Raw genomic sequence first — 15,240 nt, forward strand, 5'->3', positions numbered from 1 at the left:
ACAAAATCATTACAGTGATTTCGACACCCTTGGTGTAAACCATGAATGCTATTATATGCTGTTGGTGCTATAGAGAAACAGAGAGTCATTAAAGAGCAGGAAATGTAAATATGTAAACCATCGACCATTTGCGAGGCCATGCAGCAAATCTGAAGGTTTCAGTTCTGCCAGACAAGATATTATTAAATCAGATCAAATCTAATCATTTTGTACATTTTTTTCATATAAACACACATGAGTATAGCATGCTTGCATTTTGTGGATCAACACTTCTGTCTTAAAGTACTTGTGTGTCTGTGTACAAAATCATGTAACCTTGGAACTTGTCATTTAAAGCAATCCTCTGATAAAAAACAAAACAAAATATATACTTTTGTGTCCATCTGGGGCAGGAGGGCATCCAGATTATTTTATTACATTCATTACGTTTCTCCTGGTATGTCCCCCATGACTCCAATTTGCTAATAGCTTACTTCATGTCTGAAATAAAGCTGGCTCTAAACAAAGACGCCCATTGACGACACAGAACTGCAAAACCTCGCAGAGGACTACGTCTCCAACTCAAACAGCAGAGTCGATAAAGACAGAGCACATATCTGAACCACTGGAACACAGAGGTAAGAGAAATCTGTGGAGATACATGCGAAGGATTAAACTATAAATTAGTTAATATTAGATTATTTCTGCCAAGAAAAATGTTACCTGAGTTGATGTAGCAGTAATCTTGTTTGCGTTGGCCATGTTTCTTTTTGGTTTGTGTTACCTTACCTGCTTTTCTTTCATACTCTCTTTAGGTAATAAAGCCACATCTTTACCATGAAGCTACCTTTGGCTCTGGTGTTTGCACTCACCCTCCCCATCATCAGGGCTCAGGTTCCCCACTGGGGCCCGTGTCCAGAGCCTGCTGTTCAACCCGCCTTCAGCCTTAAACAGGTACCAGTGACGGTGCAGACTGTGCAGAATACGCTGAACACATTAGGCGTGAATGTCATGAGATCCTTCTTCTCTCGCACAGTTTGAAAAGGAAAAAGCTGACACCACAAACATTATCAGAGATTTCTGTTTAAATATTTTCATATGGCAAAGATTTGCTGACTGTTTATGATACATTCTTATTAAGTAGCAAAACGTACATGTTTAGTAATTGCTGGCATTTGTGATATAGATCAGAATAGTGTGTGGTGGAAGCAGATAGGAGTGTTTGTCATCATATTTGTCTCTGTATCGTGTGGGCACCAAAAAGTCGAGGCTGGTAGACACATGCATATGGACATAATTAAATACAACTACTACTAATTATAATTACACCACAGGTAAACAAGAATTTATTAATATATATATTGTTTTCACGTGAAAAAAATATAATTTAATCTATTAAAAGTACTTTTTATTTATATAGTTTATAATATATATATATATATATATATATATATATATATATTTTCAGCATTTCAGCATAATCTTTGTTGTAAGTCAACTCAGTACCCAAAGTATTGTGTAAGTAAAGCTTTTCAGTACCTTTAATAGCATAGAAATGTGCATACATTAGTACAATAACTGAATAAATGAAGATGTAGATTTATTCATAGTCTGCACTCACATTGCTCTGAGTTGTCTTTGAACCTGTGTGTGTTTCTGCCCTCACAGTTCATGGGGAGATGGTTTGAAATTGCCAAACTGCCAGCCCAGTTTGAGAAAGGCCGCTGCATTGAAACCAATTTCACTTTGACGACGAGCAACTCCATTCGAGTGGTCAGCTCTGAAATACTGTGAGTCCCATTGAATTTATCTGTGCAAACGTGGAGCCAGGAGGTAATGTCTGCATGTCGTGCAGCCGTTTTAGTCTAACATAAAGTTTGTCTGTGTGGAATAAAACAGAAAAGGAGAGATGAAGAAAATCGAAGGGATCGGGGTCGTAGAGGATATAAAGAATCCAGCCAAGCTGGGAATAAGTTATTCCTACGGTGAGCAACATCTGGTGACAACACTGAGAATGACTGGCTGTGTTATGAGTTGTTAAGAATGAAGTGGAAATGTAATGAATTAATCAGCCTCTATAAGCCACATATTAGATATACGACTTTCTCTCAGTATGTGTAGCTTCAGGATAAAATACTGTGATACTTTTGTCTCTTCACTCTTACAACTTTTGTCTTGATCACAGTCCTTCCCTACTCCCCTTATTGGATCCTGTCTACTGACTACGTGAATTCGGCCTTGGTGTATTCATGCACTGACATCCTCAGGCTCTTCCACGTTGACTTCGCCTGGATCCTGGGGCGAACACGCACCCTGCCAGAATCCACCATCGAGAAAGCCAAAGAGATCTTTGCAAACAACAACATCGACGTGAGCAGGATGATCCCCAGCAGGCAGATGGGCTGTGAAAAAACGCTGTGAGCAGCGACACGGCAACACAAATTCAACACAGCATAATGTTGCTGTCGACAGAAGGGGGTAAATTATCCGAGTGTTTGTTTGCCTCGATGAATCTACGATTAATAATTTACGGTGATTGTTTCCAGCAGGATAAACTCAACTAGTTTCTCTGTTTTCTCCAGTTTTTACTTTGCACAACACCGACTGTGACAGTACAAGTTGAGAGGAATACTTTCCGTGTTAAGAGAAATGTTGTATTCGCTGCGAGCAGATGATTCTGAGTAATCTGAACACAAACTCAAAACATGAAGGATCTAATTAGTGTCAAAAAAAGTTAGTAAATCTCATTTCATGTGATCTTTACTGTGTTTTTAATGAAATCGTCAGCGTGCTGCACTGAAGCCTTCTATACACACAGAAACTGATTTGAAAGTTGAAAGGTGTCTTACTTTATCTGTAAAACGACGACAACTAAAGGTTACATATTTAAAATAGTGTCGATGTTTGAAGTTTACCATCTGTTTATGCTTTCTAAGTGTTTTAACATGTTCTGTATAAGCGTGCTGAAAGGCATTTTCAACTAAAAGCAGCAATAAAACCGCTATTATTTAGTAAAACATGAAATTCATTTCAATTCAATAAACCTTCAAAATGTCCAAGTTTTAAAGATTCCTATTGGCAGACATTGGAGGGTTTTTTCAGGCTAAACATGAGAATAAAGGCCTGGAAATTCAAAGTATTTGCATCAAGATGTTCTTAAAAGTTTTAAACCCTGGTGATTCAGGTGACCTTGAAAGGAGTTAAAGTATCTTCACAAGCACCACACTGCCTTACTTGAATGTTTTGTTTCTGCGTTCCACTGAGGTGGATTTTGCACTCTGAAAGGAAAAAGGTATTAGCTCTAACTAAAAAAGTAACACACTTAAAAAAAAATTAAGAGTAATTTGACCTTGGGAAGGTCGCATGAACATGTTCACAAATGTAAAAATCCCCCACCACATCCAGGTGTCCATTAAAAAGACTGAAGACTGTTGATTTTTGTGTGTTTGTCCTCATTTATCTTGGGTTTTGTGTGTTTCACTGAGGTGAGTTTTGCCCTCTTAAAAGAGATTCTAGCGAACTGAAAGGTAGGTAGAGTTTTTTGAAGTCAATACAAAATATAAAACGATTAATGATGCAATAGAAGGTGACTGATGTCTCGATCTGTAGCTGGTGTTACATATAATTAACAGGAGCAGGACACCTATCAATATACCTTATGTATACACACAAACACACACACATATATATATATATATATATATATATATATATATATATATATATATATATATATATATATATATACATATACATATATACATATGTATATGTATATATATGTATATGTATATATATATATATATATATATTGTGGAGCAGGGAAATTATTTTACTGCTATTGTTAAATAATCATCATTATTACCATTGCATTAATAATATAATCTGGAGTTTATATTGCATTCAGGGGTTGAACAGTGTGTGTCTTTCAGAAAGGCTAAAAGTCACAGGCTGACAGGAAACAGGCTTGCAGAGAGTTTGCAGAAGCAGGAAGTTATTTTGAGCAGCAGGCTAAGACGAGGCTTTAACAATGTAACAGATAGCTTTAAGATGGCCTTAAGCTGTTTATGATGATGTTAATTTTGTATTTCAGATGCAGTTATAACTATTGTGTACACAATGCATATCTGTGCTTATTTGAGTTGATGTTCAGGTTCTTTAAAGGTCTTAAGCTTCACTGACGTGACTGTTCAGGTGATACATGCTGAGGGAAAACTAGAACATAGAAGGAATTGCAATACATGCTTACAAAACACTTATATCAGGTCATTTTATATTAAGGTTTTAGTAGAGGTTCTTGGTTAAAACATTTATTTAGTAGAGGACATATACATAGTCTCAGTTAGGTTGTAACACATAAGGATGAGCCTCTGTTCTGGTGAAAGGTCAGAAGTGCAACAGGTGAATTGAGAAAGAGCATTTGAGGACGAGACACAGACAGTTAGTAGGTGAAGAGGTGACACAAAGAGCATGTGAGGTCAACACACACACACACATGAGTTAGATTTATTTAGAGGAGAGATTTGTTGTCTCGGCAAGAAAGAGGAACAATTCACTTTAAGACAAGAACGGAAAGTACCAGCCATGAAAATAGAAGATGATCTTCTGGGTTAAAAGTCATTGTGGTGTTGATCTGATCTATGTATAAAATGTATCTGTGACGCATGAAGGGGCGTCAGTAAATCAAACCCTGATGCTATAAAATATCTGTTCATGCTTTGATTAAGTTGAAGACTACTTGCTGTCCGCGTACAGAGTTGTCTTCCCACACGTGTGTAGTCATTAAAATCATTGTTTGACCAAGAGCTTCTGGACCAAGGGTGGTTTGTACTCTCCTTCCTCAATTTTTGAACCTTAACAATATATATATGTGTGCACTAGCCAGCCGCTTGAGGAGGTACACCAGAGAGATAGAAGGCAGGAGAATAAACAAGCTGTTCTCCACAGAACCAGCAAAGGTGTACTCTCAGTGGCAAGGGAACAATAAGAGAACAGCACCACCAAGGCTGGAGACGGAGCAATACTGGAAGAGCATATGGGAGAAGGACGCAACCCATAACGGCAATGCTCAGTGGCTAGAGGATCTGAGGGCAGACCACAGCGACCTCCCTGAACAGGGTCCAGTAACCATCACAGTGGCAGATATCCAAGAAAGGGTCTCCAGTATGAAGAGTTGGACAGCACCAGGGCTCGACATGGTTCACGCCTACTGGCTGAAGAAGCTGACTGCACTCCACGAGCGTCTGGCAGCACAAATGAACCAGCTGCTAGTTAACGAGAGACACCCGGAATGGCCAACTGAAGGCCGGACGGTCCTGATCCCCAAGGACCCCAAGAAGGGACCGGTCCCCTCCAACTACCGACCAATAACCTGCCTCAGTACTACATGGAAGCTCCTGTCAGGCATCATATGGGCTAAGATGAACAGGCACATGGGTCAATACATGAGCGGGACACAGAAAGGAATTGGCAAGAATACCAGAGGCGCAAAACACCAGCTACTGGTAGAAAGAACAATCAGCCGAGACTGCAAGACCAGACTGACCAACCTGTGCACTGCCTGGATTGATTACAAGAAGGCCTATGACTCAATGCCCCACAGCTGGATACTGGAATGCCTAGAATTGTACAAGATCAATGGGACCCTAAGAGCCTTCATCAGGAACTCAATGGGGATGTGGCGTACAACACTAGAGGCCAACTCCAAGCCCATAGCACAAGTCACCATCAAGTGCGGGATCTACCAAGGAGATGCTCTGTCCCCACTGCTGTTCTGCATAGGCCTGAACCCCCTCAGTGAGATCATTAACAAGACTGGCTACGGATACCGACTACGGAACGGAGCAGTTGTCAGCCACCTCCTGTACATGGATGACATCAAGCTGTATGCCAAGAGTGAACGAGACATCGATTCACTGATCCACACTACCAGGCTATACAGCAATGACATTGGAATGTCGTTCGGACTGGAGAAGTGTAGTCGGATGGTAACAAAGAGAGGGAAGGTAGTCAGAACTGAGGGGATTGAACTACCAGAAGGCAACATTGCAGACATAGAGGACAGTTACAAGTACCTGGGGATCCCGCAGGCAAATGGGAACCATGAAGAGGCCGCTAGAAAAGCTGCAACCACCAAGTACCTGCAGAGGGTCAGGCAAGTCCTGAGGAGTCAGCTGAATGGTAAGAACAAGATCTGGGCCATCAACACGTACGCCCTGCCCGTGATCAGGTACCCTGCTGGGGTAATAGGCTGGCCAAAGGAGGAGATAGAAGCCACTGACATAAAGACATGAAAGCTCCTTACCATGCATGGAGGGTTTCACCCCAAGTCCAGCACCCTGAGGCTGTACGCTAAGCGGAAGGAAGGGGGCCGGGGACTGGTGAGTGTCAGCACCACAGTCCAGGATGAGACAACGAACATCCAAGAATACATTGGGAAGATGGCCCCAACTGACCGAGTGCTCAGTGAATACCTCAGGCAGCAGAAACCCAAGAAAGAGGAGGGAGACGAGGAACCATCATGGAAGGACAGGCCCCTGCACGGTATGTACCACCGGCAGATAGAGGAGGTGGCTGATATCCAGAAATCCTACCAGTGGCTGGACAAAGCTGGACTGAAAGACAGCACAGAGGCACTAATCATGGCAGCACAAGAACAAGCTCTGAGCACAAGATCCATAGAGGCTGGGGTCTATCACACCAGGCAAGACCCCAGGTGCAGGCTGTGTAAAGATGCCTCAGAGACAATCCAGCACATAACAGCAGGGTGCAAGATGCTAGCAGGCAAGGCATACATGGAACGCCATAACCAAGTGGCCGGCATAGTGTACAGGAACATCTGTGCCGAGTATAACCTGGAAGTCCCGAGGTCAAAATGGGAGATGCCCCCAAGGGTGGTGGAGAATGACCGAGCTAAGATCCTGTGGGACTTCCAGATACAGACAGACAAAATGGTGGTGGCTAACCAACCGGACATAGTGGTGGTAGACAAACAGAAGAAGACGGCCGTAGTGATTGATGTAGCGGTTCCGAATGACAGCAATATCAGGAAGAAGGAACACGAGAAGCTGGAGAAATACCAAGGGCTCAGAGAAGAGCTCGAGAGGATGTGGAGGGTGAAGGTAACGGTGGTCCCCGTGGTAATCGGAGCACTAGGTGCGGTGACTCCCAAGCTAGGCGAGTGGCTCCAGCAGATCCCGAGAACAACATCGGAGATCTCTGTCCAGAAGAGCGCAGTCCTGGGAACAGCTAAGATACTGCGCAGGACCCTCAAGCTCCAAGGCCTCTGGTAGAGGACCCGAGCTTGAAGGATGAACCGCCTGCAGGGGCGTGCTGGGTGTTTTATATACATATGTATATATATATATATACATATGTATATATATACATATGTATATATACATACAGTATATATATACATATATACATATATATATACATACATATATATATATATATATATATATATATATATATATACATATATATATATATATATATATACATACATATATATATGTATATATGTATGTATATATATATATATATATATATATATATATATATATATATGTGTGTGTGTATATATATATATATATATATATATATATATATATATATATATATATATATATGTGTGTGTGTGTGTGTGTGTGTATATATATATATATATATATATATATATATAGGGATGGGTACCGGTGATCATGGCACCGGTTCTGACATAAACGGTAGTAACCAGACCGAAAAGCAGCGCACATTTCGGTGCTTTATTTCGGTGCTTTTTTTTCCTGAGCTGTGATACACTTCTAGCAGAGGTGGGACCAAGTCATTGTTTTGCAAGTCTCAAGTCAAGTCTCAAGTAATGTCAGGCAAGTCAGAGTCGAGTCTCAAGTCACTGGTGTAAAAGTCCGAGTCAAGTCACAAGTCTGAAACTTTGAATTTCAAGTCCTTTCGAGTCTTTAAAAAAAAAATAATGAAAAAATAATGTTGCAGTTATGCTAAATGTAAATATTAGACCATGTAATTTTAAAATCTGTGTTTTTCTCAACACATGACAAAATAGTGAACTTAGAAAATATACACAAATTGTGAAATTGCACCTCTTTAAAATGCAGCTCATTTAAACCTAGCTCCAAGAATAATTTTCACCGACAGTTCTGAGATAAGCTGCATGTTATTCTTGGATGCGGTTGTAGGACCGGCTTTAAAATCGCATGACAAAAATATCATACACATTAAAAAAAACTGTATCACCAACGTAGCCTGGACAACATTTGCTAGTTAGATGAAGTCAGCTATCTCATCTTAGCATATTTATATGCATATTTATAATCATACGCTTCTTGGAGTGAGTGCATACACTCATGAAGTTTAGTAACTTCAGGTCACTGCAACAAGCCCAGGTACAGTTTACCGACGGATGGGTGCAGGACCTTGAAATGCACCGTGTAGAAAGTAAAGACCATCGTACGTATCATAAGTTTATCAGTCTCACAAATTGTCGTCATAAATACACATTCCTTAACCGTTTATTAATAGGACCTTTGAGCTCAACGGTAATTAATTAGTAGTGGAAATAATTTCTGGTAGCATCACAGAAATGTAGCAGTGACAACAATATTGTATGCTGTAATCGTACTGGGCAATTAGTGATACAAAAAACCTGTTTTATCCTGTGAATAAAAGTATATGTTTTTGTCAATGTACCATAATAACAGAAGCGAAACGCAATATTGTGTCAGGACAATTCACTATTTATGCACAATAAACAAAGGAGCATAGCGCGACAATTTCTGTTCAGCGCCAGACTTGCTTGTAACCTATATCACTAATTATGTTATGAAAATGACGTATTAACTACTAAAAAACACTGACCTTCGTGTAAATGCTTGGAGCAGACTAACCTGTTCTGGGACGTTATATTTGATCTTTGAATGGCTGCAATCCAGTCGCGTCTTTGTTACTTCGGAAACATGGCTTGAACAATTTCTCTTCAACGACGTAATCCGATAACAACCGATCTCTTTACCCGTCGGCTTCCCGTGGCTGTCATGCGACCGGCTATTGCAGTTAATAATACAACAGCATCTTGCCATTTTTGTGTTTCTTTTTATCGCTGTATAACTGATTTTAATTGAAAGCCTGCGTGCGCTAGTACCGCTTGCCACGAGTTCCCAGAATCCTTTGCGGTTCTACCCGTGAATGACGTCACATTTTCAATCTCTATATAATATGCATGTTAAATTTTATATTTGGGGTAAAATATCAAGTCTTTTCAAGTAAACCGGTTCAAGTCCAATTCAAGTCCCAAGTCATTGGTGTAAAAGTCCAAGTCAAGTCACAAGTCTTAGAACATTTTTTCAAGTCAAGTCTAAAGTCATAAAATCGAGTCTGACTCGAGTCCAAGTCATGTGACTCGAGTCCACACCTCTGACTTCTAGCCAATCATTTTACGTTTCCGAGGATAGTAGGCGGGTCCAGGTACGTACGTTCTTTTAGAGCAGAGCTACAGATTAAAAATGCCCAAGGCGAAGCGGTCAAAAGTCTGGCTGTACTTCACAGCAAAAGAACTCAGCAGCCTGCAACAAGTGCTTTAAGCTGATACTGTGATACTGTCAAAGGAGGTAACACCTCAAATCCGATTAAACACCTGGCGACGCATAGCGTTTTTTTTAAAAGCCCAGAAATGCACCGTATTTGATAGCTTGCTGCGAGACCTCACACGAGCGCATCTACTGCGGTGGGTTGCCTGTTATCGGACCCGGAGTTAGCAACATCCCCCAAAAACACGAAGAGGAGAGTCCTGGCCCCTAGCCCTGCCAGTGTAGCAGAAATGATGACGGATGATGATGGCAGCAGCAGCCGTTCTTCTCTGCGTGAGTAGCTTAATGTTGTTCGTGTGTAATTTACGTTGAGTAGGCTAACCACGTTATTACATTAATGCATGTAAGGTGAACTAGCAAACCTCATCATAGCTACATGCGGCTGTCTTCTTGTTTGATGGCAGATATTCCCTTCACCCTGGCCAAAAAGGCTAAAATGATCAAAGAAAAAGTGGGAAACAGTTAAACATGAGAGGTTTTTGGACAAAGTTTATGTTTTTTCCATTGTTGAAGCATTGCTTCCAGCCAAGAGTGATACTGTGGAATACACCAGGCACAGACACACGCACACACAGGTATGTACTGCCAACTTCCACATTTATTGAAGCTTTGAGTGTTGAGTTTTGACAGCTGACTCAGTCGTACAGTCTGACAGCTCACGAGCCCAGCTGATCTCTCCTCTGGCCGCCCCTCCCCGTCTCACTATAAACACAGCGGAGGGAGACCATCATCAGTACATAAACACCATCAGCTGTTCTTACCGGCCTCGCAGCGCCGCCCTGTTGAGCCTTCTGCTGCACTCCTCCCCTGCAGCTGCGCCCGGGGCCACGCCTCCGCCACACACCCCCACCGCCCGTTCGAGGCCGGGGAGCCGTCCGGCCGAGCCAACTCCCCCCCGCGAGCGAGAGAGGAAATCGGCCACCGCCATCTGCGCCCCCGGCCTATGGATCACCTTGAACTTAAAGGGCTGCAACGCCAGATACCACTGGGTGATCCGGGCGTTGGCATCCTTCATGCGGTGGAGCCACTGCAGCGGGGCGTGGTCCGAACAGAGGGTGAATGAGCGTCCCAGGAGGTAATAGCGCAGGGAGCCGACCGCCCACCGGATGGCCAGGCACTCCTTCTCCACGGTGCTGTACCGGCGCTCGCGCTCCGCTAGCTTCCGGCTGATGTACAGGACAGGGCGGTCAGCCCCCCTCACCTGCTGGGACAAAACGGCTCCCAGCCCTCTGTCCGTGGCGTCAGTCTGCAGAACAAAAGGGAGGGAAAAGTTAGGAGTGTGAAGCAGCGGCTCCCCACAGAGAGCCTTTTTCACCTGCACAAACGCCGCCTGGCACGGCCCCGTCCACTGGACCAGATCCGGGGCACCCTTTCGAGTGAGATCGGTCAGGGGGCTGGTTAGCTGCGCAAACCCCGGCACAAAGCGACGATAGTAACCCGCCAACCCCAAGAACCGTCTCACCTCCTTTTTCGTCCTGGGGCGCGGGCAGGATGCGATAGCCGCCGTCTTCTCCACCTGTGGACGCACCTGCCCGCCCCCCAGGTGGTACCCCAGATACTGCACCTCCCTCCGTCCAACCGCGCACTTCTTCGGATTGGCCGTGAGCCCCGCCCCCCTCAGGGACTCCAGGACCGCGGCCACCCGCAGCACATGCTCCGCCCAGGTGTCGCTGTGGATGATCACGTCATCCAGGTAGGCGGCAGCATACGCTGCGTGCGGACGCAGTACCCGGTCCATGAGACGCTGGAAAGTGGCCGGGGCCCCGAACAGGCCGAACGGAAGTGTCACGAACTGGTACAAACCGTACGGAGTGGAGAAGGCCGTTTTCTCCCTGGCCTCGGCAGACAAGGGAATCTGCCAATAGCCCTTGGTTAAGTCCAGTGTCGTGAAAAAGCGGGCCGTGCCTAACCGGTCCAGGAGCTCGTCGACCCGAGGCATGGGGTAGGCATCAAAGCGTGACACTTCGTTCACCCTGCGATAGTCGACACAGAACCGTATAGACCCATCCTTCTTCGCCACCAGAACGATGGGGCTACACCAGGCGCTGTGCGACTCTTCTATTACTCCCATCCTCAGCATTTCCGCCAATTCCCTCTGCACGATTTTTCGCTTGTGCTCCGGGAGCCTGTAGGGCCGTGAACGCACCGTCACGCCAGGCTGCGTCACGAAATGGTGCTCGATGAGGGACGTCCGGCCGGGCAGGGGGGAGAACACGTCCGCAAAACGCTGTTGCAACGCGACAACATCCGCTCTCTGGGCCTGTGTGAGATGGTCATCACAAGGGAGGGAGGCGGGAATGATAGAATTTGGCACCTCAGGCCCCAACTCATCTCTCTCCTTCACCAAGCTCACCAGAGAAGCGGTTTCAACCTCTCGCCACAGTTTGAGGAGATTGAGGTGATAAATCTGCGTGGCTCCTCCCCTGTCCGACCGAGCGACCTCATAGTCCACGTCCCCGACTCGCCGTGTGACCACAAAGGGTCCTTGCCACTTGGCGAGCAACTTCGAGCTGGAAGTAGGGAGTAACACAAGCACTTTATCTCCCGGTGAGAATTGCCTGAGCCTAGCCCCTCTGTCATACAGGCGTTGCTGACGCTGCTGAGCCTGGAGCAAATTCTCCCGTGACAACCTCCCCAAAGTGTGGAGTTTTGCTCTCAGGTCCAACACGTACTGAATCTCATTTTTGGCGGGGCTCGGACCGTCCTCCCAGCTTTCTTTAATCAGGTCGAGCACCCCACGTGGCCTCCTGCCGAACAGCAGTTCAAAGGGAGAAAATCCCGTGGAGGCCTGGGGCACCTCCCGCACTGCGAATAACAGAGGGTCTAGCCAGTGATCCCAATTGCGTTCATCCTCGTTAATGAACTTCCGAATCATGGACTTTAAAGTCTTATTCAGCCGCTCCACCAGCCCGTCAGTCTGAGGGTGGTAGACGCTGGTCCGAATAGATTTAATGCCCAGTAATTCGTACAGTTCCCGCAGTGTACGAGACATAAACGACGTGCCCTGGTCAGTCAGTATCTCTTTCGGGATTCCGACTCGGGAGATGACCTGAAACAGTGCCTGCGCCACACTCTTTGCAGAGATGGTGCGCAGCGGAACTGCTTCCGGGTACCGCGTTGCGTAATCCACCAGGACTAACACAAAGCGGTAGCCGCGTGCACTCCGGTGAAACGGCCCGATGAGGTCCATGCCGATGCGCTCAAACGGGACCTCAATGAGGGGGAGAGGGCGCAGCGGCGCCTTCGGTATGGCCGGCTGGTTAACCAGTTGGCAGTCCGGGCAGGACGCGCACCAGCGGCGCACATCCGCTCGGATGCCCGGCCAATAAAATCGGGCCGTTATTCGCTCCAGAGTTTTCTCGTAGCCCATATGCCCTGCCATGGGGTTATAGTGGGCCGCCTGGAAAAGCGTTTCCCGGCGGCCCTGCGGCACCAACAACTGGGTGTGTGTTTCCTCGGTCTGAGTGTCACGACTCACTCGATATAACCGGTCGTTTAATAAGACGAAACGCGGGTAGGTCTGCGCGGCCTCAGGGCGCACCACGTGACCATCAATAGCCATCACTTGGTCAAAGGCTGAGCGTAGGGTGCCGTCACGAGACTGCTCCAGTGGGAAATCACCCATGGGGGACACTTCCGGGGCCGGCGGGACGTCCCGTGAGGGACCCGCCGGCTCCTCCCCCCCGGAGTCGGTGTCGGACGACCCCGCGTCACCGCTGAATGCCGCGCACACGCTACACCCCGCTTCCGGTCGTGATCGCACCCCCGCGTACTGCCCCAGTAGCTGATGAAACCCCGGCCAATTGGTACCCAGAATCAGGGGGTGCGACAGGCGCGGGCTAACCGCCGCCGTTACTCTATGCATTTTGCCCTTATACTTTAATAACAGCGGCACTATGGGATACCTGTGAACGTCACCATGCACACACCTCACCTCCACCCATTCTGCCTCCAGCAATGCCCCGGGGCGAACCAAGCTTTGGTGTACGAGGGTCTGCGTGCAGCCCGTGTCCACCAACGCCTGGCGTATACCCCCTCGAGTCCTTACCGGAATACTGTATGTCCCTCCTGGACCGGGGGAGGGTGCTGGGGCGCCAGCAACGCGGAACACCTGCCCCACTTCCATAAGCGGACAATCCCTCCTCAGGTGCCCCGGCTGCCCGCACTTCCAACACTCCGGCCCCGGCGTCTGTGCTGCTCTCCGTGGCTCGGGGGCGGCTCCACTTGGCTCGGCTCCCCTGGACGGCACCAACGCCGCGAAAGGGTTAGTGGGGCTCAGCGCCGGCAGCCGCTCGGCCTGCCCTGGTGCCGGCACACGGCGCCTCGGGGCCGGCACTGGGGCCTGTCTGTTCGGCCTCCGTCCGGCGTCCCCGGGTTCCCCTGCTCCAGCGGCAAGGTGGTCCTCCGCCAGCGTCACTGCTACCTCCAAGCTTGCGGGCCGGTGGCACCGGACCCATCTCGCCGTCTCCGCTGGCAACCCCTCCGTGAACTGCTCCAGCACCACCTTGTCCACCAGCTTCGTCTCGCCCTCCGATGCCCCCGGTTGCAGCCAGCGCACCGCCGCGTCGCGCAGCTGCCGGGCCCAGGCGAATGGTCGGTCCGTTGTAGCCAGCCGACAGGCCCGGAACCGCCGGCGATGGTCTTCGGCGGTGAGCCCCAGCCTGTCCACCACCGCCCGGCTCACGTCCGGGAAGCTGCTCCTCGACGCCGGAGGCAGACTCAGGGCCGCTGTTTGTGCCTCCCCAGACAGCAGGGGGAGCAGCCGCGGAGCCCACTCCTCCCGCGGCCATTGGCAAGCCTCCGCCGTGGCACGGAAGGTCTCCAAAAAAATTTGTGGGTCGTCCCCGTCCCCCATCCGGGGCACCGCCACCGACAGTGGCGAGGGCTTCGGCGTGGCAGCGGCCCCGACCAGCCGTTCCAGAATTTGCGTCTGTCGGTCCGTCTGCTCCTGCAGCGCGGCCAGGTGGGCACGCTGGTCGGCCGCCTGATCCCGGCTCATCGTCGCCATCTCCGCTAGCATCTGCGCCAAGAATTGCAGAGGCTGGGCGGGTGGCGCGGCCTGTGGGTCGGACATTCCCCCACCGGCACTTTCCTGGGTTTCGGCACCACTTGTGGAATACACCAGGCACAGACACACGCACACACAGGTATGTACTGCCAACTTCCACATTTATTGAAGCTTTGAGTGTTGAGTTTTGACAGCTGACTCAGTCGTACAGTCTGACAGCTCACGAGCCCAGCTGATCTCTCCTCTGGCCGCCCCTCCCCGTCTCACTATAAACACAGCGGAGGGAGACCATCATCAGTACATAAACACCATCAGCTGTTCTTACCGGCCTCGCAGCGCCGCCCTGTTGAGCCTTCTGCTGCACTCCTCCCCTGCAGCTGCGCCCGGGGCCACGCCTCCGCCACAGATACCATATATGCCCCATAGCTGCAGAAAAGGCTAACATTTTTATCTTTTTACAAAAAACTGAACATGAGAGGTTTTTGGACCAATTTTGTGTTCTCCATTCTTTAAGCACCGTTTGAGCACCGTTTGAGCACCGGCACCGTTTCAAAAGTACCGATTTGGCACCGGTATCGGATAAAACCTAAACGATACCCATATATATATATATATATATATATATAAAGTCAAACAAACACTGTGGCA

The 15,240-nt window shown here is 47.6% G+C and overlaps 2 protein-coding genes across 2 annotated transcripts; one reads left to right on the top strand and one right to left on the bottom strand.

Annotated features, from left to right (window-relative positions):
- The first annotated feature begins 536 nt into the window (after positions 1–536).
- On the top strand, positions 537–3,412 carry apoda.1 (apolipoprotein Da, duplicate 1). The gene is made up of 5 exons (XM_085438830.1): positions 537–617; positions 795–933; positions 1,648–1,769; positions 1,879–1,964; positions 2,165–3,412. The coding sequence occupies exons 2-5, from the start codon at positions 817–819 to the stop codon at positions 2,398–2,400; spliced, it is 561 nt and encodes a 186-aa protein (XP_085294956.1). The 5' UTR covers positions 537–617; positions 795–816; the 3' UTR covers positions 2,401–3,412.
- LOC146687457 (uncharacterized) lies at positions 2,825–14,987 on the bottom strand. The gene is made up of 4 exons (XM_085439526.1): positions 12,646–14,987; positions 11,605–11,844; positions 11,149–11,376; positions 2,825–2,833 (listed from the first exon to the last, which is right to left on the bottom strand). The coding sequence occupies exons 1-4, from the start codon at positions 14,752–14,754 to the stop codon at positions 2,825–2,827; spliced, it is 2,586 nt and encodes an 861-aa protein (XP_085295652.1). The 5' UTR covers positions 14,755–14,987.
- Between the last annotated feature and the right edge of the window lie 253 nt (positions 14,988–15,240).

This window comes from Copadichromis virginalis, linkage group LG18 (genome assembly GCF_057382275.1).
Source record: "Copadichromis virginalis isolate Kocher_CV1m ecotype Utaka linkage group LG18, C_Virginalis_male_GT1.1, whole genome shotgun sequence".
Taxonomy (NCBI): domain Eukaryota; kingdom Metazoa; phylum Chordata; class Actinopteri; order Cichliformes; family Cichlidae; genus Copadichromis; species Copadichromis virginalis.